Source organism: Adiantum capillus-veneris, chromosome 4 (genome assembly GCF_014529385.1).
Source record: "Adiantum capillus-veneris isolate H3 chromosome 4, ASM1452938v2, whole genome shotgun sequence".
In the NCBI taxonomy this organism is placed as follows: Eukaryota; Viridiplantae; Streptophyta; class Polypodiopsida; order Polypodiales; family Pteridaceae; genus Adiantum; species Adiantum capillus-veneris.
The window spans coordinates 141,838,120-141,861,907 of NC_140934.1; the positions used below are offsets into that span (position 1 = coordinate 141,838,120).

At 48.8% G+C, this 23,788-nt stretch overlaps 1 protein-coding gene across 1 annotated transcript in view; it reads left to right on the forward strand.

Moving 5' to 3' along the window:
• Positions 1-23,788, forward strand: part of LOC147460072 (isopentenyl-diphosphate delta-isomerase) — a 116,654-nt gene that overhangs the window by 82,921 nt on the left and 9,945 nt on the right. The window contains exons 2-3 of the mRNA XM_086511217.1: positions 855-1,245; positions 1,806-1,890. Coding sequence (XP_086367343.1) covers positions 855-1,245; positions 1,806-1,890 — 476 coding nt within the window. The remainder of the gene's footprint in view (positions 1-854; positions 1,246-1,805; positions 1,891-23,788) is intronic.

A 23,788-nucleotide genomic window follows, 5' to 3' on the forward strand; every position in this document is an offset into this window, starting at 1 on the left:
ATGCCTCCGCTGTCGAAAGCGGACTCGAACTGCTCGGATGGCCAAGGGGCTCATCGCGATGACCTTGGACGCCATCTCGGGAATCTCGAACTCTATCTGGTTGTAGCCTCGTTCGAGGAACTGAACGTCCAAGTCTTGCCCACCTCTGCGAGAAGGCGGGCCTGGAGAAGATCATGCAACTCTCCTCTGCTGGGTCTGATGCCGAGAATCTTGCAGATGACGGAAGTCGCCTGAAGGCGTTCCACCTCTGCGGCTAGGCTCGCTTTCTCTGTCTGTGAGAGAGCAAGTCGAATGGTGGGCTCAGCGGGGGGCGAGGGGACTTCATTGGAGTCCCTTTGTGGTGGAGAGCTTGAGCCTCCATCTATGTTTGCTGCTGTGAAGAAAGGGTGAAGAGGCGTCGGCGAACGGAGACCTCCTGCTAGACCTAGCACGTCGTAAGCGCTGTCAAGACCAGTCAGGCAGGAACGAAGAGGGCGAGGCGGAGGACCAAAGGCAATTTGCAGGCGGGCGGGCAGGCAGGGCAGTGGGCAGGGCAGGCGGGCAGGGAGCAGGGGGCGCGATGGCGAGCAGGGGCCGGGGGGTATTGGGGGGGGGGGGGGGGGGGGGGGGGGGGGGGGGGGTGAACAGCAGCAGCGAGCTCTTTCGCTGATGAGTCAGAATGGCAAACTTAAAATCCTTGATTTATGAATTGGAGCGGTTACTTTGAAAAATAGCGGACCAGTTTTTATCATAAGAATTTCTGACCATGATAAATTATATCGTGAGCACACATAAATGTACACTGGACACATGAATTATTATAGCTTTGTTTGTAGGCTAATGAAGAGCTCAATGATGTTGTGACGATGTTGCAGGGATAATGCGAGCTTTATAGCACATTGTGAAGGATTACGAGATGACATCACAGATACAGGAACTTCTCTAAACAATGACATATATTTGAAACCATCTTCAGCTGATGAGGACACTGATTTCGAAACAGTTTCAGCAGATGAACTGTACAAAAGAGCTTATGCTCATAAGTCCTATCATGTCAATTTGAAACCCATATATTCTGCATTCTATCCTGGGGCACTCAGTCTCACTGTTTTGAGGGCTTTAGCAGTAAACTTTCAATCTGTAATGGAGGCGTATATAGCTCGCTTGCAAGAGGATGATGAAGAAGAAGAGTTTGCAGAGGAGGAGCCTGCACCAATCGATGTTGAGGGTGCACTAAAGGGATCTGGATGGACAATCTCCAGAGAGGTAATATTGTTTGACACAAACATATGCTCTTCTTCTTTAATGGTCATAATTTTCTAGACTGAATACATCTAGGTATATTTTAAATTTCTTCGTGCTCAATAACTTACCCCGTGGGAGGGGTGGTGGAGGTTTGCTTTGGTGGTTTCGGACCTTTCATTGTAGTTCGTGTGCTTTTATTTATGCTTTAGCACCATAGGGAAAAGTGAAGAACAACAAATGACATCCCTCATCGTACTGCAAAAGAGTGCCCTCCAGCATTACAAGCTGTGTTGTATGTAGTCAGATGTGTTCAATCATCTGATGGGGAACAATCCCTTACTAAAGGGTTCTCCAAAGGATAGTAGCAATGTTGTACTATACCACGACTCCCTTGGGATGTTGATAAGGCAAGCTTCCAGAGACGGCTGGGATCCTTTGTTGGCTGATGGAATATCAGCAGCACACCGCTCTTTTGATAGAAAATAGCGATTGTTCTATTTTGTTATTTGCAAGAAACTGGCACTTACCAAACTGTTGACCAAGAACTTAACTGCTCCATCAACACTTATTTGTTTGTACAGGTGACAGTTGTAACCACTCGCCGGCTGCTGGAGCGCTTTGTAGTGCAACGTGTGTCTAAGCGAACAGCTTGGAAGCTGCTTAAAGGTGAGGCTGTTTTTTTGGTACTGTTACAGCTTGCACATATGTCTGCACGTTTGTACAGACCGTTAGAAGGCTTTATGTTTTTTTGTTTGCTGCAATGATGAGATTTGTTATATTAAGTGGGCTGCACTACTCTTCTTATCTGAAAGTATACATAAGAGCCTTTCACATGTTACATCAAATTCTCTACATCTTGTTACGTTAATTCTAGATATCTAAAGCTGCTATTAGAGCTCATCGAACTTCTATCTAAGACGAAGGCTATCATCTAAACTTTGCTTTGGTAAAGTAGGAGAGAATTCTCAGCACAAAAGGTAAGTGGAGTGTTTTCTTTGAGTAGGAAATGATGGCAAAAGTTTGCTTTGTAGTCATGTTTGTGCTTTTGTTCATTTAAACAAGATTAAATTGAGGTTTACATTTTTTATTTCGAGAAAAGAGATCCCAATATTACCCTCTTGAAGGTCAGCCTAGTGTTTCCTGCAACGGATCAGCTCACAGTTCTCTAGCATCCTGTAGCTTCATCGCTTGCACATCTCAGTCATTACCATCAGCATTTTCAGTTCTCAGCCCATCCTCGACATCGGCTGTGCCAGATCAACCCATAGCCACGTCGAGTTTGCATATCTCCGTCAGGATCCCTAGCATTTTACATTTTCAGCCCTTAGCCTTGCAAATCCAAGCACCTACAGCAAGATCCCATCAGTATCTAGGACCATTGCATCAGCACTTGTGGAGTCTAAAGCAATTACCATTTTAGAGATAGAGATGGGGGCCCTTGGAGGGGGGTTGGGACCCCATCCCGTGCTAGTCTTCTTCTCTCTCTATCACTCACCGAACCTTCACTCTCAGTATCATTCTTTCTTCTCTCTCTAGTCTATTGCACATCTCTCTCAAGAAGGAAAGAAACTCTCTCTCATGAAGTAAAAGAAACCTTTAGTATGCACCGCACTTGCGCCACGTGGACAAGCTTTTGCTGTAGTCTAGCATCAGCCGTAGTTAGCATAGGGCCTAGGGACGTGCATCCCCAGGTAGGTCATAGTTGTAGGTGCAAACCCTCTCTTGCACAGCACACCGAGTCCAGCATGTAAGCATTCAAGCGTGTGAACCACCTCTTAGATCACTTTAATAAAGGTGACATTGTAGGCATCGTGGAGGCTAGATTTAGGCTGTTCGACCCAGCCTTTCTTTGGTATATATGCAGCCCATGGGTCAGTGCTAGGAGGCAGAAGAAGTAGCAATACCAGAAGCACCCGCATCACCAGGACCTTCAGGCCAGCCTCTCAGCGTTTTCAGCATGCAGCCCTCAGCATTCAGCCCCTCGTGTCGTCATCAATTCGGCCTTCAGCCCATTAGCATCGCCAGCGCTTTCAGATCGCAGCAGCACCTCAGCATTCTCAGATTTCAGCCATAGCACCATTAGCGCTTTTCAGTTTTCAGCCTATTGCTGCAACTGGCGATAGCGGACCAGCGCATAACCTCGCCGTCGTCGCAGTACCAAGCATCTCTAGCAGTACTGATTAGTACCGAGCAGTAGCCGCAGTACCAAGCACCAAGTATCAAGCATCTCTAGCAAGTACCCATTAGCACCTCAACAATACCCAGCATCAATAGCATCAAGTACCCATTAGCATTTCAGCATCTCATCATTGTATTAGCATTTTTGTGCAAGAAATGAAGCAAGTACTTTCTTTGGCAACAGAGCAAGAGGGCCCTTGAGGGTGGTTTGGACCCGACATACCATGTCGCCTCGCTTTTCTCTCTCTATACGTCTCTCTCGTTCATTGTGTTCAGTCTTGTGCTTGTGCGGAATACTAGATCCGAGCTAAATCCTTAAACACAAAAATCCAGATCTTGAGTACAAGGATCTACTTGCCTTGTTAGGTGCAGCGGAATGAATGTTTGCGCTTTGCTCAAGATGAGTGCTCCGAACTGTGCCCAAGGTTCCTTTTGTTCTTATGGAAGGGAGAGCCTTCCGTTCTTAATGAGAGAATGCTATGATCACAAACAAGTGAATGGACACCGTGTGTGCAAGTGTATGAGACTGAGAGATAGAGAGAGAAGAGAGATACGACACCAGAGACGTTGTAAAACCCTCCTCCGAAGGCCCCACTCTCGTCGGCGAGAGTGGTCTACTTATGATTGCACAAAGTGGTACAATGACGATGCAATGGACTGATGCAACTTGGGACTATGCCGATGGCGACGACGGGGATGACGATGACGACTTTAGGGCTGAAATCTGCGGTCTTCTATCTGCTGAAATCTGCTGAACTTAGGGGCTGATTCGGACTGCTAAAAAACGCTGGTCTGCTGCGTTTTTGGGAGGCTGAAAATGGGGGTATCTGCAGGTGCTTAGGGCTGAATCTGCTACTGTTCTTAAGGCTGAAAACGCTGGTTCATCTGTAGCGTTAGTGAAAACGTTGGCCAATCTGGGACTGTGGCGACGACTGCAATGCTGAAAACACCAGAGGGCTGTGGGCGATGGGGGAAACTGAAAACGCTAGGCTGAATGTGGCGATGTTCAAGACCAAAAACGCCAAGGGGTGTTGAGGGTACTGCGGGGTTCTTGCTGAGAAGATGCGTGTTGAGCGGGGAGCTCCTGCTGCCTCTTCTGCCATTTAGTGGTAACTTGGGTTTGCTTATATATTATCTTAGCAAAATTGCCCTACCCACTTTTGTTGGGAAGTCACTTAAAAATAATAATTGAAAAATGTCAAAAATAGGGAAAATAGGCTAAATGCACTGGAAAAATCCCCTAACTGATTCTAATATTGAGCAGTAGCACCCACAGTACCAAGGGAAATTCTGGCTTTTTTCGTTAGTAGATCCCAATGTTTTTGCATTCAACCCGTTGGCGCTTTTGCATTCAGTCATAGCCTCGCCGTACAAGCTCCTCTACCAAGCATCGCCGTCGCCGTCGCAACAAGTACAATTTTCAGCCTAAGTTCAGCTATTTAGTTTCCAGCCCTCAAGCATCCCTAGCGTTTTCAGTTTTTAGCCCATTAGCCTTGTAGTCTCAGCCTTGACCGCAACCATCATCGTCGTCGTCAGGCATGTCATTATTTATAACCATTGTACTAGACTTTATGAAATCTAAAGCAAATACCTCTCTAGCAATAGAGAGGGGGGGCCCTTGGAGGGGGATTTGAGACCTCGTTTGGTGTCTCTCTCTCTCTCTCTCTCTCTCTCTCTCTCTCTCTCTCTCTCGCTATATATATATATATATATATATATATATAGCGAGAGAGAGAGAGAGAGAGAGAGAGAGATAGATAGATAGATAGATAGATATATTCAGTTTTCAGCCCATTAGCCTCCCAGTCTCACCCTTGACCGCAACCGTCATTGTCATCGTCAAGTATCTCAACATTTAGAACCATTGTACTAGACTTTGTGCAATCTAAAGCAAATACCTCTCTAGCAATAGAGAGGGGGGCCCTTGGAAGGGGGTTTGAGACCCCATCTGGTGTTGATCCCCTCTCTCTCTCTCTCTCTCTCTCTCTCTCTCCGCGTCTCTGCCCTAAGCCGAGCCCTTCTGTGCACACCGTGTCTCCCCTTGGGCGAGGGCGGTCCTGTGGGGGGGGCGTATAAGTCCTGCCCTATGGCCAAGCTCGAACCCTCTCTGCCTGTTGAACCCTACGGCCTCAACTCCAGTGCTGCTTTCGAGCTTTGCAAAACTCCTCACACAGCTTCTCTACACAACGTCAACGTCTTGCAGCTCTACAAAACTTCGCACGCATCTCCTCTGCGCGCTTCTGAGTGGATCCTCGCCCAAAAGGTCTACAATGTTCCCTTACTGCTTTGACAAAGCTTAGCTTAATTAAAAAAAAAGATTCACTTCAAGCCTTTGTTCTCACCTCACTGAGGACACCAGAGTTCCAAGGTAGTTGGGCACTTTCGAAAGACAGCCTTTGAGAAGGTAGCACTAATGTTTTCCTTTGGAACCCCTGCTTCAAGCAAGAGATTTCTTGCCGTGGCAGCGGCGCCAAGGAAGGATGCCACAAATTAGTGACGTGGCATAGCCCTATCCAGTGGGTAGCAGATCGGACACTCACATTCTGGCGGGAATTACCCAGCAGACTGACGTGGTAGTGAGCAGCAGTTTTTGGAAATTGCGGCGCGATTTACGCTAAGAATTGCTGGCGTGGCAGTCATTGTACGACAGGGGATGCTTTTGCGTGGACAGTCTAGCGACAGTTTTTGCTGCTTTTGGGCTACGCAATATGGGCAGAAAACTCTATGCAAGGATTGCTTTATTGAACGCAAAGAGAGAAAGGGCTTAAGTTTTTAAGTTGCTTTATTTTTGTAAGCCTATTTTAGAGGCAGTTTTTATGGACAGCTTTTGAAGCTTTTGGGCTCTGCTTTTAGCATCCCTTGTAAACTCTTTAAAATTAGTCTTTGGGCTACCACTCTGCAGAGCATCTGATGCAGAGTCTGAGAGTGAGTCCCGAAGACTTGCTTGTACTTTGAGTTGCAGATTAATACAAAAAGAAATATTGAAAGGGGCGCCAGTCTTTGGGGCCAATATCTCTAGGCAACGAACTCCGCTGGCGGGCCAATGTCAAATCAATTGTGAACTGTGAACTGCTTTGACGTGATTATTTGTGGTGTTGCCGTAGATTCTCGACTTGGAGTGTCCAAGTCTGTAACAGTGGGCAAGGCCGATTTCTCTTCTATGGGAAAATCCGATCCTTTTTCCGCGGCACTTATGGCTTCAGGCAAAGATCGGTCGACTTCCTTTGCATTGGGAGATGCAGGAAGAGATCACAACAAAGATTCACGCGAGGAGTTTGGCCCGCCTCGGCCTACTCAGGCAGAGCTCGGAGAGATGGAGCGTCGATGATTGATCAGCGATGCAACAAAGATGATGCTTAATTTTGCAAAGGACCCAAAATTTGCAAAATATATGAGCGAGACCTCTTTCGATGAGGTGCACTCACAGTGGCGGCAGACCACAGAGCCACCCCTCAAACCGGCTCTTAAGAAACCGCCTACTCCCAGGATGTACACAAAGCAAGAATTAGAAGAGGTGGTTGATGCACGAATTGCTCAGCTTTTTGTACACAAAGCAAGAATTAGAAGAGGTGGTTGATGCATGAATTGCTCAGCTTTTTGACGCGCGAAACAAAGCTTAAAAGCACAACAAAAAGCAGAAGAAAGGCGTTGACTTCCCGGGTTATTTGGGTCGTCAGTCTACTTTTGAATTGGCAAGAAAGCAGAAGTGTGTTCGATTTGAAGGAGTACCCAGTTCTTCTTCTTCTTCTTCTTTTTCTTCTTCCTCTGACGGTTCTTCTAGATCTTTTGACTCGAGCGAAGAAGACAGAGAAGGCAAAAAGCGAAGAAAGGGTAAGAAAAAGGCAAAGAAGCCTAAATCTCGCCCCGTGGTTGACAGTTCTACAGAGGACTCGTCTTTAGATAGTTCAAACTCTAACGACAACAACTTTTACGCAAAGAAGAAGAATTTTTATAAAGCCAACCAGTATGACTTTCTGGAAGACAAAAGCAAGAAAGTCTGAGAGTTTAAGGAAGGTAGACAGTCAATTAAATTTGATACGTTTTCTGGTTATAGAGATGCTTCGGAGGCTTTGTCTTTTATACAACAATTTGACATAGCTTTCTCAAGAGGGCGTTACGCAAAGCACTCTAAGATTCGGAGGGCTGCCTCTTATTTAAGGGAATACTCGAACTTGGTGTTCCACGCTTCTATTAAACAAGACAGTGCCAGTTAAATGGCTGAAATTCAAGAGGATTTTTATTTCTTCTTGGCTGACTCAAGAGTATGAACGCGACATACAAACTGCTTGGAACCATCTTCGGATGACCAGGAAGGATACAATGGACGCTTATTGCGAGAGATTCTGGAGCTCTTTTCTACCCGCCTCTCCAGATCTCGTTCAAGGAAGAGATTGAGCGGTTTACCTTGGGTCTTCCTACAGAGATCCGAGATCACTGTTTGGAACAAAAGTCAGCTTCCATTCAGGAGTTGATGAGTCATGCGAAACGGGGTTTTGCCATTCACTCGGGCAGTTTGACCTACCCCACTGATGAGATCATGACGCAAAGGGCCGAACAAACTTCGTCAAATGAAAGTAGAAAGACGAAGAGCTGCACGACCCAAACTTACTCCTCAAGAGAGCTCGCTACATCAAGGAGGGGAAGTGCTTTGGATGCGGGGAAACTGGGCATATCTCCGCGAAGTGCCCTAAAAAGGCACCGAAAGAAGAGAACGACAAGGACGACGAAAGGCCTGAGAGTTCGAGAGCAGATGAGGATCGTGGAAGAAAAGCAAGATGAAAAGAGGACTGGTTCCAGATTGCGTGGGTACTGATCCCAACACGATGGACGAGAGTACAAAACTTTGCCTAGCTTGGGGCAAAGTAAAAGACCAAGAAGCCTTGATCTTCTTTGATGGAGGAGCCAAGGCCAACTTCATTTCACCGAAATTGGCGGCGCGGCTCGAGATCACAACCCATTGGATGGGACCACTTGCAGAGGCAGTTCTAGCGGCACACGGCAAAGACGTAGCCATTACACCTGTCATTGGCAAACTTCGGTTGCATTGTCAGGGGTATTTGGGGCATGAGGACTTTTACATAATGCCTTTGGAAGGTTGTGATGTCCTCTTGGGAATTCCCTGGTACCACAAGAACAACGTCGTGGTCGACTATCGAGCGAGGAAAGCAACATTGACCACAGAGAAGGGCAGAACCATTGTACTCGATGTAAAACTTAAGGGCGAGTCTGTCTATATTGTATCGGCCTCGGTCATTTCTTAATTAATGAAATCCAGTCTGTTTGTTTACTCGATCGTTTTGAAAGAGTTGAGTGATGAGGATAGGACAAATATGTCTGAACTTGATAAAGAACGCCAAGATTTTCTCCACTCTCATGCCGATTGCTTCTCAGAGGGCCTGCCAGGTGAGTTACCACCCACTCGTCCTGAAGATCATACCATTGATCTGATACCTGGAAGCACACCACCGAACCAGCCATCTTACCGTGTGAGCCGAGCCCAGAACGAAGAGATTATGAACCAAGTGAAAGACCTCTTGGAAAGGGTCTTGTCCAGCCTAGTACTTCACCGTACTGCTCTCCAGTGTTGTTGGTTTTGAAGAAAGACGGATCTTGGAGAATGTGCATCGATTATAGAGCACTCAACAAAATCACCATCAAGAACAGATTTCCGATTCCTAGAATCGATGATATACTTGACCAACTTGAGGGATCCTCGTGCTTTAGCAGGATTGAGTTGAAAAGTGGATGTCATCAGATCCGAATCGCGACGGGAGATGTCTACAAGACAGCCTTTGGACATGATTTTTCGAGAGTATAGACTATTTGTTTGCACTTTCTTTGAAGATATCATTGTTTTCTCCAAAGATGAGGCAGAACACAGAGACCATCCGCTTCAAGTCTTTTAGGCATTACGAGATCACAAGTTAGTGATTAATGCGAAGAAAAGTGAATTTTTTCTACGAGAGATATACTTTTTGGGACACATTGTGTCAGTAGTAGGAGTGCAGATGAATCCGGCCAAGATAGAGACTATCCGTGATTGGCCCGATTTGAAGAATGTCCATGAAGTTAGAAGCTTCTTGGCATTGTGTTCGTACTACGGACGGTTCATTAGAAAGTTTGCAGAGGGTTGCTTCCCCTTTGCATATCTTGACACAGAAAGGAGTCCCTTTCTCGTGGGGACCCATAGAGGTGACCGCCTTTCAGACTTTGAAAGAGAAATTGACTACGAGACCAATTTTGACTTTGCCGGACTTGCAGAAGTCATTTGAAGTATATTGTGATGCTTGTGGTCGTAGTCTGGGTGCGGTCTTAATGCAAGAAGGCCATGGCATTGCTTACGAGAGCCGATTGTTCTCAAGGCCGGAATTGACAGCACAGATTTATGAGAAAGAGCTTTTGCCGGTTATCCATGCTCTTACTCAGTGGCGGCATTACCTACTCGGAGCGGATTTTACTGTCTTTACAGACCATCAGAGTTTACGCTACTTCTTGTCACAGAAGCAACTATCGGAAAAGCAGATGCGGTGGGCGAACATTTTGTCATAGTTTCACTTCTAGATTGTTCATGTGCAGGGACAAAAGAATTTGGTGGCAGATGCTTTGTCTCTAAAGCCGTTGGTTCTGGCTATTTCCGCGATACACCATAGGAGCTTCGAGGATATGGTCGATTAGTATGCCACAGATATAGATTTTGCAAACATTTTCACATGGATACGGGATGGGGAGACAATAGCGGGATATTCCATTCGGGATGGCTACTTGATGAGGAAAACCATGTTGTGCGTTACACAGCCGTTGAGGGAAAGGTTATGACCGAATGCCACTGTCCGTCTTTTATGGGTCACCGCGGCATTGCTACCACCTTGAAACGGGTAGAGAGATACTTCTTTTGGCCGAGACTCAAGAAGGATGTGGACGAGTTTGTGCGTAGTTGCTTGGTATGCCAGAAGGTCAACTTTGACAGGCATAAAGCACAGGGATTGTTATAGCCTTTGCCCATACCCACCCGTCCCTTGGAAAGTATTGCAATGAATTTCATTTTTGATCTCCCAAGAACACAGAGTGGTCACAATGGTATCTGGATTGTTATTGACAGATTAGCAAGGAGGCTCATTTCATTCTAGTGAAGAAAACAGTCAAGCCGGACCACTTAGCGAGACTGTTTGTGGCCCAGATTTTCAGATTACATGGCATGCCCGAGACGATTGTCTACGACAAGGACCCCAGATTTACGAGTTTGTTTTGGAAGGCAATTTGGGAGAACATTGGCACGCGGTTGCCGCTCTCGTCATCTTTCCAGCTGTTGCTGTAGAAACGCTAGGGCCATCTGCTGCAAAAATGCTAGGTGGTCTTGTTGGGTTCTTGCTGAGAAGGTGCACTGTCAGACACTAGGTCTCTATTGCCTCTTCTGCCAAAAAGTGCTAGCGCTAGGTTTTCTTATATTGGCTTTGCTGAATTGCCCTACCCAATTTCCCAACAAATTATTAATAATAAGTGAAAAATGGCTAAAATAGGGAAAGGTATGTGCACTGTAAAAATGCTCTTGATGGGTTCTGATGGTAATCTGACGATCATGCTGCGTGCAACCAGAGGAAATGCAACTACTCTAAGTGCCTGAACATGCACGGTCTACGAACAGACTCACAAAGGTGCAAGAACACTTCCTAAACTAACTGTTATGACGTAGCTTGTCCACGTACACATAGGGTTAGATGTGCACATGAAACCTCTTGGAAAAGGGTCTTATTCAGCCGAATGCTTCACCTTACTGCTCTCTTGTGTTGTTGGTTTTGAAGAAAGACGGATCTTGGAGAATGTGCATTGATTATAGAGCTCTCAATAAAATCACCATCAAGAACAGATTCCTGATTCCTAGGATCGATGATATTCTTAACGGACTATAGGGATCCTCTTGTTTCAACAGGATCGATTTTAAGAGCGGATATCATCAGATCCGAATCGCACCAGGAGATGTCTACAAGACAGCTTTTCGGACGATTTTTTGTTTATTTGAGTTTTTGGTCATGCCTTTTAGCGTAACCAATGCTCCAACTACATTTAACTGAATGATGGATAGGATTTTTCGAGAGTACAGTCTATTTGTTGGTACTTTCTTTGACGACATCACTATTTTCTCTAAGGATGAGGCAGAACATAGGGAACATCTGCGAAGGTCTTTCAGACATTACGAGATCACAAGTTAGTGATTAATGCAAAGAAAAGCGATTTTTTCCTACCAGAGATACACTTTTTGGGACACATTGTCTCAGCAGCAGCAGGAGTGCAGATGGGCCCGGCCAAGATAGAGACTATCCGTGATTGGCCCGATTTGAAGAATGTCCATGAAGTTAGAAGCTTCTTGGGCTTATGTTCTTACTACCGGCGGTACATTAGAAAGTTTGCAGAGGTTGCTTCCCCTTTGCATCTCTTGACACAAAAAGGAGTCCCTTTCTCGTGGGGACCCACCGAGGTGACTGCCTTTCAAACATTGAAAGAGAAATTGCCTACAGGACCAGTTTTGACTCTACCGGATTTGCAGAAGTCATTCGAAGTATATTGTGATGCTTGTGGTCGTAGTCTGGGTGTGGTCTTAATGCAAGAAGGCCATGTCATTGCCTACGAGAGCCGATTGTTCTCAAGGCCCGAATTGACAGCACAGATATATGAGAAAGAGCTTTCGGCGGTTTTCCATGCTCTTACTCAGTGGCGACATTACCTACTCGGAGCAAATTTTACAGTCTCCACAGATCATCAGAGTTTACGCTACTTCTTGTCACAGAAGCAGCTATCGGAAAAACAGATGCGGTGGGCAAACATCTTGTCATAGTTTCACTTCCAGATTGTCCATGTGCAGGGACAGAAGAACTTGGTGGCAGATGCTTTGTCTTGGAAGCCGTTGGTTCTGGCTATTTCCGCGATACATCATAGGAGCTTCGAGGATATGGTCGATCAGTATGTCATAGATACAGATTTTGCAGATATTTTCAGTCGGATACAGAATGGGGAGGTAGTAGCGGGATATTGCATTCATGATGGCTACTTAATGAAGAAAACCATGTTGTGCGTTACACAGACGTTAAGGGAAAAGGTTCTAACCGAATGCCACTGTCCACCTTTTACGGGTCACCGCGGCATTGCTACCACCTTGAAAGGTGTAGAGAGACTTCTTTTGGCCGAGACTCAAGAAGGACGTGGACGATTTTGTACGCAATTGCTTGGCATGCCAGAAGGTCAAGTTTGACAGATATAAAGCAAAGGGATTGTTACAGCCTTTACCCATACCCACCCGCCCCTGGGAAAGTATTGCAATGGATTTCATTTTTTATCTTCCGAGAACACAGAGTGGGCACGATGGTATCTGGACTGTTATTGATAGATTTAGCAAGCAAGCTCATTTCATTCTAGTGAAGAAAACAGTCAAGCCGGACTACTTAGCGAGACTGTTTGTGGCCCAGATCGTTAGATTGCATGGCATGCCTGAGACGATTGTGTTGACAGAGACCCTAGATTCACGAGTTTGTTTTGGAAGGCTATTTGGGTGAACATTGGCACGCTGTTGCAGTTCTCGTCATCCTTCCACCGACAGACTGACGGGAAATCTGAGATTGCTAATTCAATGGTACTAGATTTAATGAAGTCTTACATCGCGGATTAGAAGACTCAATAGAAAAAGTATTTACTTTTGGTAGAATTTGCCTACAATAACACGATACACTCTTTGACGGGGAAGGCGCCATTTGAGATTATTGAAGGTGCTACGAAGGTTCTACCCTTCCTAAGCACGAAAGATAAGATTTTTGAAGCCGAGGAGTACATGCAAGACTTGGACACGGCTTTTGCCAAGGTCCAAGAGGCTTTGCAGAAATCTCAAAAAAGACACAAAAAGGCAGCAGATCGACATCATCGCGATTTGAAATTAAAGGAGAACGATAGGGTGCTCTTATGCTTTGAGAAGGCACGCCTGAGAAAGAAATATGGAAAGGAACGGTTTTTTCCAAAGCTTAGCATGAGATACTATGGACCTTTTTTTTTTCGGAGAAAAAGATCCTTCTATTAGTTAATGAAAATTGCCCATAGGGCTACAACCACCTCTACAAGAGAGGGCTACAACAAGCATGATGGGGAGACTCTCCCAATGAAAAAACAGCATATATACAATGAGGCTAAATCAAGAGATGGGAGGAGGGAAGAGCCACATAGGTGGACAGTAGTGCCATCTGAGCACCCCCTGGACTATGGTGTAGAAAGGCCCAAGGCGCCAAAGTCGAAGGAAAGCCTCGCGGCGCTCCCGCATGCGGTCGGAGCTACCTTGCAATCCCTCAAGCTGTCCTCTAAGAGTATGGATCAGCTCTAGCCAAAAGTCACGAACAATCTCTACTGGTGGCATAGGGCGAGCCTCAAAGATGCGGAAACAGCGGGCCCGCCAGATGAACCAAAGTGTCAGGCCACTGATGAGCTCCCAACACTCCTCTCTCTCACTGCACCACTCCTGTGGAGTAAGCTCTGTAGCAGGCTGGAGTGTAGGTCGCCCCCCCCCTGCATCACTATCATCCTGTTGGTGGAAGATAGCTCAAACTGAAGTGTCGGGCCCGTGAGGGTGGACCAAGCCACTGCCCCCCAAGTGTACTGTCGAGCCGTGGAGAGGGCAGGCATCAGCCGAAGAACTCGTAGCCATACCTGCTGGGCCGAAGGGCAGTCCCAAAGACAGTGACGCTGACTCTCCACCAATTGGTCACAGGCTGCACATGCGGCCGAGAGACCACTATGCACAAGCCAGCTCCCTACTGCTGTGGCTCTGTGTGCAACCAGCCACTAGAACAAAGTGACGCGCCTCAGCTGTCTGGAGTCCCACAGCCCCTGCTAAAAAGCTGCCAAGAACTTGACTGTGAGGCCCTCCTCCTGCCAATGACGTGCTGCAGCGGGGAGGGCCTCTCTCTGTGCTGCAAGTATATGACGTCCAAGCCGAACAGTGTACTGAAAAAAGGGGACTCCTGGGCGGTCTGCAGAAGAGAAGGGGTCCCTCCATAGCCACTCACCAGGATCCCACTGTACTCGTGCTAGTGGACAGCACTCCCAAGCCCATAGCCTCCAGTGTCCTGTCTCAAGAGCTGCTGGGTCAGGGTCGATGACGCAAGTCCTCCCACAGATGCCCACAACTCGGATCCTCTGGAAACAGCACTCTGCTACCTACGGGGCCTCTACTGCAACTCGCTGTAAACGTCCCCCACCGTGAAGCTCAAAGAACAGGGCTGGGACCGTCTTTGAGCAAGCCCTGACTGAAATGAGAACCTCCAGTCGTGTGAAGGCTCCCATCCACCGGGGTGCTACTGGCTCAAGAGGCGTCAGCCACTCAGCTGGAACTGACTCTGAGATGTCCGGACACATGCTCTGCACCCCTCTCATGCCCTGTAGCTGGACAGCCTGCACCTCCTCTGACAAACCTGTGAATGCTAGCCAGTCACCTAGAGAGCGCGCTGGACCTGCTGCCATGGGACCCCAAGAAACATGAGGCCGACTCCCAACCAAGTAGCCTCTCTGAGTGCTAACCATGGGGTTCCAGACGAGGGGCTGCCGTAGGCACTCCTCCGTGCACGTCGGGTGTCTCTACTCTAGGCCACGCCATAAGAGCTCCCAAGATCGAAGCAAACTCACAGCGAATCGGTCCTCCAGTCTCCTGCTCAAACCAACTCGGCGCAACTCTGTAAAGATCCATCTGGTCGAAGGTTGCCAAGGGCCTCCTTACTAAGGCACCCTGGCACGAAGCCTCTGCAGCAAGAACTCCTTCCAGGGCTCCTCGCTTGGAAGAAGTCCTCTAACGACGAACTTCCCAAGAAGGGCTCTACTCTGCTGTGCTGGATCAATGATCCCAAGCCCTCCCTGAGAACAAGGAAGTGTGATGACCGACCAAGCCACCTTGGCTCGGGCAATCTGAGTGTCGCGACCTGACCAAAGGAAGTTCCTGATCAGCCTCTCAACCTGGCTGATACAAGAACTCGAGAAGATCCAGCAAGAAGTGATGTACCACATAGTCGCCAACAACACCTGGTTGGCAACTACTACTCTACCAGCCAGCGAAAGTCGTGCTGAGCTCCAATGTAACAGCTTTCTCCTGATGGACAGGAGAAGAGGAGCAATCTGCTGCTCGGGGGACAAGTCCAAACCAACGTGACAACCCAAGTACCGAACTGCAGTCCCTGGAGGAATCCACCTGAAATCCTCTCTTGGCATCCAATCTGGCACAGGAGCACTGCCAATGGAGAAAGCCACTGTCTTTCTCCAGTTGATCAGTGCGCCCGATGCACAGCAGAAGGTCTCCAAAGCCAGCTCACATTTGTGTAGATTGGCCTCCTGGCCCTCTAAGTACAAGGCTGAGTCGTTGGCAAACTCAGCGTCCAGAAGCTCATCTCCCCATATAGGGAGTGCTAAGTCCCTCAGACCAACCTACTGTGACGCCAAAAATCTGCTCATCGCCTCCGCATAGAACAAAAAGAGAAAGGGGGCAAGAGGACAACCCTGTCTGACCGATCGTGTAAGCATGAAGCGCTCACCTCTACCTCCTGCCAAAAGCACTTGATTGTGAGTCTGTCTGTACAAAGCTGACACCCCTCTAATCCAAGCATCTGAGAAGCCTATCCTGTGTAACGTGCCCTCTAGAAAGTCCCAGTCAACTCTGTTGTATGCCTTCTCAAAATCGAGAAGAAGAATCATAAGGTCCTGTCCACGGAGTCGTACCAGGGTAGAAGCCTCCCAGAAAGTGAAGATGTTGTCAAGGATACTACGTTCCTTGACAAAACCTGTCTGAGTCCCATGTATAAGGCTCTCCAAAAGTGGCTGAATCCTCAAACTCATAGCCTTGGCAAGAATTTTGTAGGCTGAGTTGAGGATGGTGATGGGGCGCCACTGTCGAATCTCATCCAAGGAACCACCCTCCTTTGGAATGAGGTAAATCGGGCCCTCACTCATGCTATCCGGCATGACTCCTGTGTGCAGAATGTACTGAAAGGCACTACATAGATCTGGGCCAAGCAGGTCCCAGTACTCCAAGAAAAAGCTGGGAGTCAGCCCATCCTCACCTGGACAGCTACTACGAGGGAGGGCCCTAAGAGCCGTGTGCAGCTCCTCAAGCTGAAGAGGTATCTCTAGCCTCTGGCGCATCTCCTCAGTCACAAGACAAGGCATCTGTGCCCAAACCTGCTCCCTACATGCATCCTGTCTCTCTGACTGGGGCTCAGTCGACAGTAACTCACGGTAAAAGTCAGTAGCAACTGCACGCATATCCTCGAGCTCACAAACAACTGACCCATCGGGTCTCCTCAACTGATTGACCTTGGCATGCAAGTGCTGAGGTCCCACTGGTCCACTGAGATGCCTGTCGGTGAAAGGCAAACTCATGGCGCCTCTCCTCTGTGCAAGCAAGCTCCTGTCGAGCGTGCTGTAACTGCTCCTCCAACCATGGACTGTCTGGATGCTGCTTCTGCAGCCTTTGTAGTGAAGCAATGCCTCGTCTGAGACGCTGCTCCTCCTCTCTCGCTGCAGCCCGTCGAGCCAGAGACTCCTGGAGAAAAAAATTGCTAAGCTGAGCTAGGCCTAAGGCCACTCTGTCTGCAGGTGGAGCCTGGCTGTCCATGCCCTCTGTCCAGAGAGCCTCTAGCCTCTCTTTGAGTGCTGAGTCCAACAAGACCCGCTCTGGGATGCGAAGCATCGTGCTCCCACTCCCTTGCCTGTCTGCCACTGTGAGGATCACTGGTGCATGGTCCGAGAAGGATGTCCCTGCCAGGATGCCCACTGATCCCCCCAAGTCACTGAAGTGGTCACTAGTGTAGAAGCGATCTATGCGCGATAGATTCACTCCTCCCACTCTGCGGTCCGATCTAGAGAAGGCAAGACTCTCTGGAGGCCTCACAAAGCCAGACTGCTGCCATGTATCCGAGACCGTCAAAGTCATACACAACCTCTCCCAAGCTGCTAACTCGACTCCATGCACAGTAGCATGGCTGCCTCCGATCCTGTCAGAAGGGTCCTCCAACATGTTGAAGTCCCCCCCTACACACCAATGGTCAACTTGTGGCAAAGACTCAACAATCTGTGACCAAAACTATGCACGAGCACTCGCCACATTGGGCGCATAGATGTTCAGGAAGCCCACGAGGCCACCCTGAACCTGCATAGTAATCCACTGAGCCCTGCCTGGCACAATAATCCCTCTGCCCACAATGGCCTGCTGCAATGAGTCCGCAATAGTCATACATACCCCACCCTGGATGCCTCCAGGTCCAAAAGCAGCTGACCAAAAGGTTTCATAGCGTCCACGCAAAATCTGACCACATCGCCGAATGCGGCTCTCAGACAAATGGTGCTCCTGGAGCATAAGGAGGTCAATCTCTCCTCCCACAAGGCAACGCTGAAGCTCCTGACGCAATCGGCCCCGCTGTCGCTGAAAGTGGGGCCCACCTAGTCCTTGCACGTTCCACGAGACGATCCTCATGGGGAGCGAGAGAGAACAGATGCTGCCGCAGTAGCAAGACGGGCTATCTTGGAGGCTGGCTTGGATGGGGAGTAATCCGCATCCGAGCGTCCTTTAGATAGGCGAGACTGCAGTGAGTGCCTGGTCCAAGCCCAAGCAGAGCGAGCCATGCGTAAAGCAACCTCCTCTGTCCAGGACTCCTCATGAATGTATACAAAGCAAGGCAAACACTGCGTATTAGCAAAAAAATACACCACAATGTGCCTACATCCTGCTGAGTCTGGGGGTGTCACCGCAAACTTGGCCAGTGGCCACAAAGTTTGCAGCAAATCTGTAACGCCAAGTTCTCCCATGTGGTGAGAGAACTCGAGAACTTGTGTACGCAACCATCCCACCACTGAGTCGAGGGACCACTCAGTCTCGGTCCTACCATAGAGGGGGGAGGAGAAACCAACTGTGGAGTCCAAAGCCTCTGTCCCCCTAGCGGCGAGGAACAGAGCGTGGACCCTGAAGCAGGCTGCCTCATGGTCTGCTGCGGAATCGCCGAGAAAGCGAGTGAACCCGTAATCGAAGAAATCCCAGCGGCGTCGGAGATCAATGCTCGTCAGACCACGAGGGATAGCTGCAAGGGAAGATGTCTGAATCTGCAGAGGGGGCCGCAAGAATGGCTGACCCTCTCTCGCGACTCGTGGCAAAGGCGCTGCCAAGAGATCTCCTAGCCGTCGGCGAGGGACTAGTCTGCTAAGTCGACTGAGGTACTGAAGCAAGAGGAGGGGGAGAAGGAGCTGGGGGGGGGGGGGGGGGGGAGAGCGGGGTGGGGCGACAGAGACAGGGGAGCGAGGTGGGGAGCGGGCGGGAGCAGAGGGCGGGGGAGGGGAGAAGGAGGAGGAGGGGAAATCGGAGGGTGGGGCGGCGGACGAGGGTGAAGCGGAAGTGGAGGCTGGCGTAGGGGGCTCCTCCTGCTCAAGAGGACCAAAGCGATTCCCCGTGGGAACCCACTGCTGTTGAGTAGGCACCTGAGGGCCACTATGAGTGCCAGGCTGTCGCTGTGGCCCCTGGCGTCGACGGCCACGGGCATGTTGCCACCCCTCCTCCGCTGGAGCCCCAGGCTCGGAGGGTGGCTCTGAATCTGTGCGCTGTCGCTGGCTGTGGCTGTGGCTGTGGCTGCGGCCCAGCCTTCGCAGGCTGGGGCTGAGGCCGAGGTGCGGGTCGTGGTCTCCTCCGTGGACAGGCCTTCGCTAGGTGGCCCATCTGTCTGCAAATGAAGCATTGGTTCGGGAGACTCGAGTACTCCACACTCTGTCTAAACCAACCTCCACTCTCCTGAGGCAGAAGGATGACCTTCGGAAGCGTGTGGGTATCTCTGACCAAAACTCGAACTGAAGGGATGCCAGCCGCCTTGGCAGCTACTGATGCTGCCGTACGAGGTGTCTCCAGGACAGTCCCGATAGCGGAGCCAATCTTGGAGAGAAGTGGAAGGTACTCCCTCCGTAAACCCGGAAAGCAGACTGAGATCGGGATGTCTGCGTCCTCTACTAGCACATCCGAAGTCGGGTCAAAACCATGTCGCCACTATCGAAAGTGGGCGCGTGATGCTCGGATGGCCAGTGGACTCATAGCTATGACCTTGGAGGCCATCTCGGAAGTCTCGAACTCAATCTGGTAGTACCCCCGTCCGAGAATCTAGACATCCAAGATCTTACCCACCTCTGCGAGAAGGCGGGCCTGGAGAAGGTCTCGCAGCTCTCCTCTGCTAGGACGGGTGCCGAGAACCTTGCAGATGACAGAAGTCGCCTGCAAGCGTTCTACCTCTGCGGCAAGGCTCGCTTGCTCTGTCGACGAAAGAGCAAGTCGAATGGTGGGCTCAGCGGGGTCGGGCGAGGGGGCTTCAGGCGAGTCCCTCTGTGGCGGAGCTGGAGCCTCCATCTGTGTCTACTGCTGAGTCGAAGAAGCGGGCGGTGAAGAAAATCTGCAAACGAGAACGCCAAGCACTTGTCCGAAGAAGAAGTGCTGCAGAGCCAGGTGCAGAAGACCTTCGGAAGCAAGGAGGATAGGGGGGGGGATGCGGGGACGGGTAAAGCTGTAAGCGAAAGATAAAAGGCTGCGCGGTGGGGGGGGGCAAGGGAGGGAAAAAAGGACAGAGAATGGGGGGCAGCGGGCGGAATTGGGGGCAGCTAGGGGGGCGAGGGCAGCGGTCAGCAGAGGGGAAAGGTGGCGGGCAGGGCTGGGCTAGGGAGGCAACGCAAGGGTGCGGGGGCTTGAGGCAGCGCGAGGGCGAGGGGGCAGGAGGCAGCGCGAGGGCGAGAGGGAGGGGGTGAGAGGCAGAGATGGCGGACAGCAAGGGGGGGGGGGGGGGGGGGGAGGGGGCGTGCAGCAGCAGCAAGCGAGAGTAAGCTTCTCTCCACAATTCAATCACATAGTTTGTCACTATGGACCTTTTTAGATTTCCAAAAAGATAAATGATGTCTCCTTTCCACTGAAGCTGCCCGACACTTGGAGGATTTACAATGCTTTTCTCCTGAAGCCTTTAAAAGGCGATGTGCCCGATGATGGGGAGCCTGATGAGCAACCCTAAGTGGAGGAAAACGAGGAGATACTTGTTCCAGAACAGATTTTGGCACATAAAGAAAGAAAGGTAAAAGTAAAATGATAAGGCGGTTCTTGGAACTATCCCGCATTGGATGCGAAGTGGATGGAGCAGGAGGACTTGGCAGATACTCCTCAGATTGTGAACCTTTACCTTGAAGCTTTTGGTTTAGCATAGCCTATTCTAAATATGAACCCCGAACTCAGCTGGGCGGAATTTGGTGCAGTGGGTATGCACGAGAGGAGAGTCGCTTCGCTCCTTTGTCAACAAATTGCCCCGATTTTTGATACTAAAGTCACTGATGTCTCTTTTGAGTTTTAGGGATACTGTGAGCTGACAGTATCCTGTTGTATGACTTTATGAACCGGAATTCCCGATAATATGATACTGATCTGTTCTTGACTTGTCTAAGTGCAAGAACTAATAGACGAAATGACTGCAACATTTTGGTCTGAAAGATCTCAATAGACGTGATTGCAATATGGATTAGTTAATCGGACATCTATGAGGTCCCGAGTGGATCTAGATTGCGATTGCTAAATACGTTGCCAATTAATCATGGTTTGAGATCCGAATGAATTTTGAATGTGATTTGTCATGTGATGTGACTGTCGATTGGTACATGTGTTAGATGTGTGTTTCTAGTGCGTCGGTACTAACAGTCAGTGTCTGCTAAGACAGTTAATGGCCTCTGTCTGTTTTGCAGGCGTAATCGAGGGCGATTGCAATGCTTTCAAGAGGGGGGTATGTCACAAACTGGTGATGTGGCATGCTGGCTTGGACACGTGGCATGTCTTGGACATGGGACAGTAGAGCACCCACACACACTCCCGGGAAAAGCAGGCCCGCCAAATGCGTCGTCAGGCAGTGTACGGAAATCCCACGATCTACGGCGTGATTTACGGAAGTTGGCTGACTGGCATGTTGTACGGAATTCCGCGTTTTGCGCTGGGGAAAAGCAGCTAAAAATCCTACGCAAAGCTAGCTGAAAATCTTACTCTGAGGAGTTTTTGAGTTCCTTTAATTAACTAAGCAAGGCTTGTGAGTCAAAATTGCTTTATTTTAATGCTTTTTAAAGGGCATCTTTTGGGGCTCTGCTTTTAGCATCCCTTGTAAACCTTTATATACGTGGGTAAGGCTCCCACTCTGCAGAGCATCTGGACGCAAAGTCTGATAGTGAGACCCTCCCACTCCCTTGTACTTTGAGCACAGATTTAATACAAAAAAGAAATACCGAAAGGGGCTCCAGTCTTTGGGGCCAATATCTCTAGGCATGGAACTCCGCCGGGCCGTGTCGAATCAATTGTGAACTGTGAACTGTTTTGAAGTGAATCTTTGCTGTGTTGCGGTAGAATCTTGACTTGGAGTGTCCAAGTTTGTTACATAGTGAACTCCAGGCTCTCTTATATACTTCTGGAAGTGGAGGTCGAACAATGCTAGACTAAACTTGGTGACTCCAATTAAAAATGTCACTTATCAATAGATATAACTTATTAATTAGAGGTGCTTCACATGCTTCAAGCTACCTAGGCTCAATTCTAATGACTAGAGTCCTAACATGAACACTTCCTAGTGCCTACACCTAGCAAATATCGGTAGATGTCCTTGTGCAATCAGAGGGTACGCATCCTAACTAAAGTTCCTTGGCATGCAGGTCCTTTGAGAGGCTCACAAGGTTGCCAGAAGACTTCCTAGGCTGTCCTACCCTAGAAGTAGTACAGCTTGTCCACATGCACATAGGGCTAGCTGTGCATGTGATAATTGAGATTGTGACCCAAGGGTCCCGCCTCATGCCAGTCTACCAAGTGGGCAATACATGGAATGCACCGCTGAGAAAGTGCATCTACCTTAGGTACGGCTGGGCACAACCACAAAACAACCCTCACTCCCTGATCTGCTTGTGGGAGTACGAGCCACAATCGGACAAGATTCTGAAACTCTTAACAAAAAGAGAGAGAAGAGATGACACGAAGTTGCAGAATTTGCTTCGAGATGCACTGCCCCCAAAGTTTGGCACCCCTTTCATTACTTCTTTTTCTATTGATAATCACTGAGTACAACACCGGAGGGAGTGTATCTGCAACCGTGCAATGATCTACCAGATACGTCCCTCAAGGCACACTTATAAAGGGTCTTGAAACGCATGGAGGCCCAAAAACAGGGCGCTCCCAAAAGCTGTGGAAGCAACAAACAGTCTCTCCATAAAGCGTGCCATTGCCTGTTGTTTGTATGGCTTCCATGTGGCAGTTTTGTTAACCGTGGCACAATCTACAGAGAGCTACCACATCATCACTTCTGGCTGCTTTGGTTTATGTTATGCCAATTAGGTCTTGCCCTTTGATTGTCCGGTGCCACGTCATTAAAGTTGTGACACAAGAAAAAGAAAAGCTTAAAAAGATGAGGGGTCTAGAGACGGATCAATATGTGGGCCGGACAGCCTCAGATGGGGAATATATATGGGGGTTGCAAAGGGGGGGGGGGGGGGGTTTGTTCTTGAGGCATTCAGTGCAGCCCTATTGGGCGTTCCTTCTGGGCAGCCTTTGGCTATGGAAGCCTGCAGGCAGCTTTATGGGAGGGGCACACACCTACCCTTGGTAATGCATTGCAGAGGGAACTAGTGACACCTTGAATGCAGCATTACATGGCAGTCCTGGTCTATTTATCTCTCTCGTCTCGATCTCTGTAGCTGCCAAGAAGAGGTGCATCTTGTTCTATCAGGATGCTTGGGGTTGTTTCTGATGTTGAGGTCAAGTCAGAGGTCTCGTGTGAAGGAGCGGATGGCATTAGCAATAGTCTTATAAAAAGACATGAGAGACCTGTCTCATTTGACTCTCGAGTAATTTTTCACATCAAGAATTGTGTAGCAGTTTGTTATCTTCGAAAGCATTATGAATTTCTTGAACTGTTTCATAATTCAATCTCTTTCAAACATGGTACGGATTTTTATGTACTTGAAAACTGATATAGTTCAGTATTACGTACCTTATGTTCTGAACACATATATAGAACACTACATACCTTTCCACCTTGGATTGTGCGACAGCCATGCCGGTGCTTTCTTGCTTGGTAAGGTTGTTATTGACGGAGCTGCCCCCTCCGCATGCTTCAGCCCTCAGGCAGCTCGCGTTTTGCTTGCATCTGGTGGCTCTTGGTCATCATTGGCTTTCCTTTCTATATCCTTGCTATCAGCTTGCCCTGTTTGACTTTCAATGACGCTTCATAGGGGGTGTTCGTCTTTGCTCATTGCATTCTGTGCACCTGGTTTCCTTTGTTCGGTCCCTTGAGGAGGTGGTCCAGCTTCTCTGTCATACATTCTACAAGATGCTTGTGCA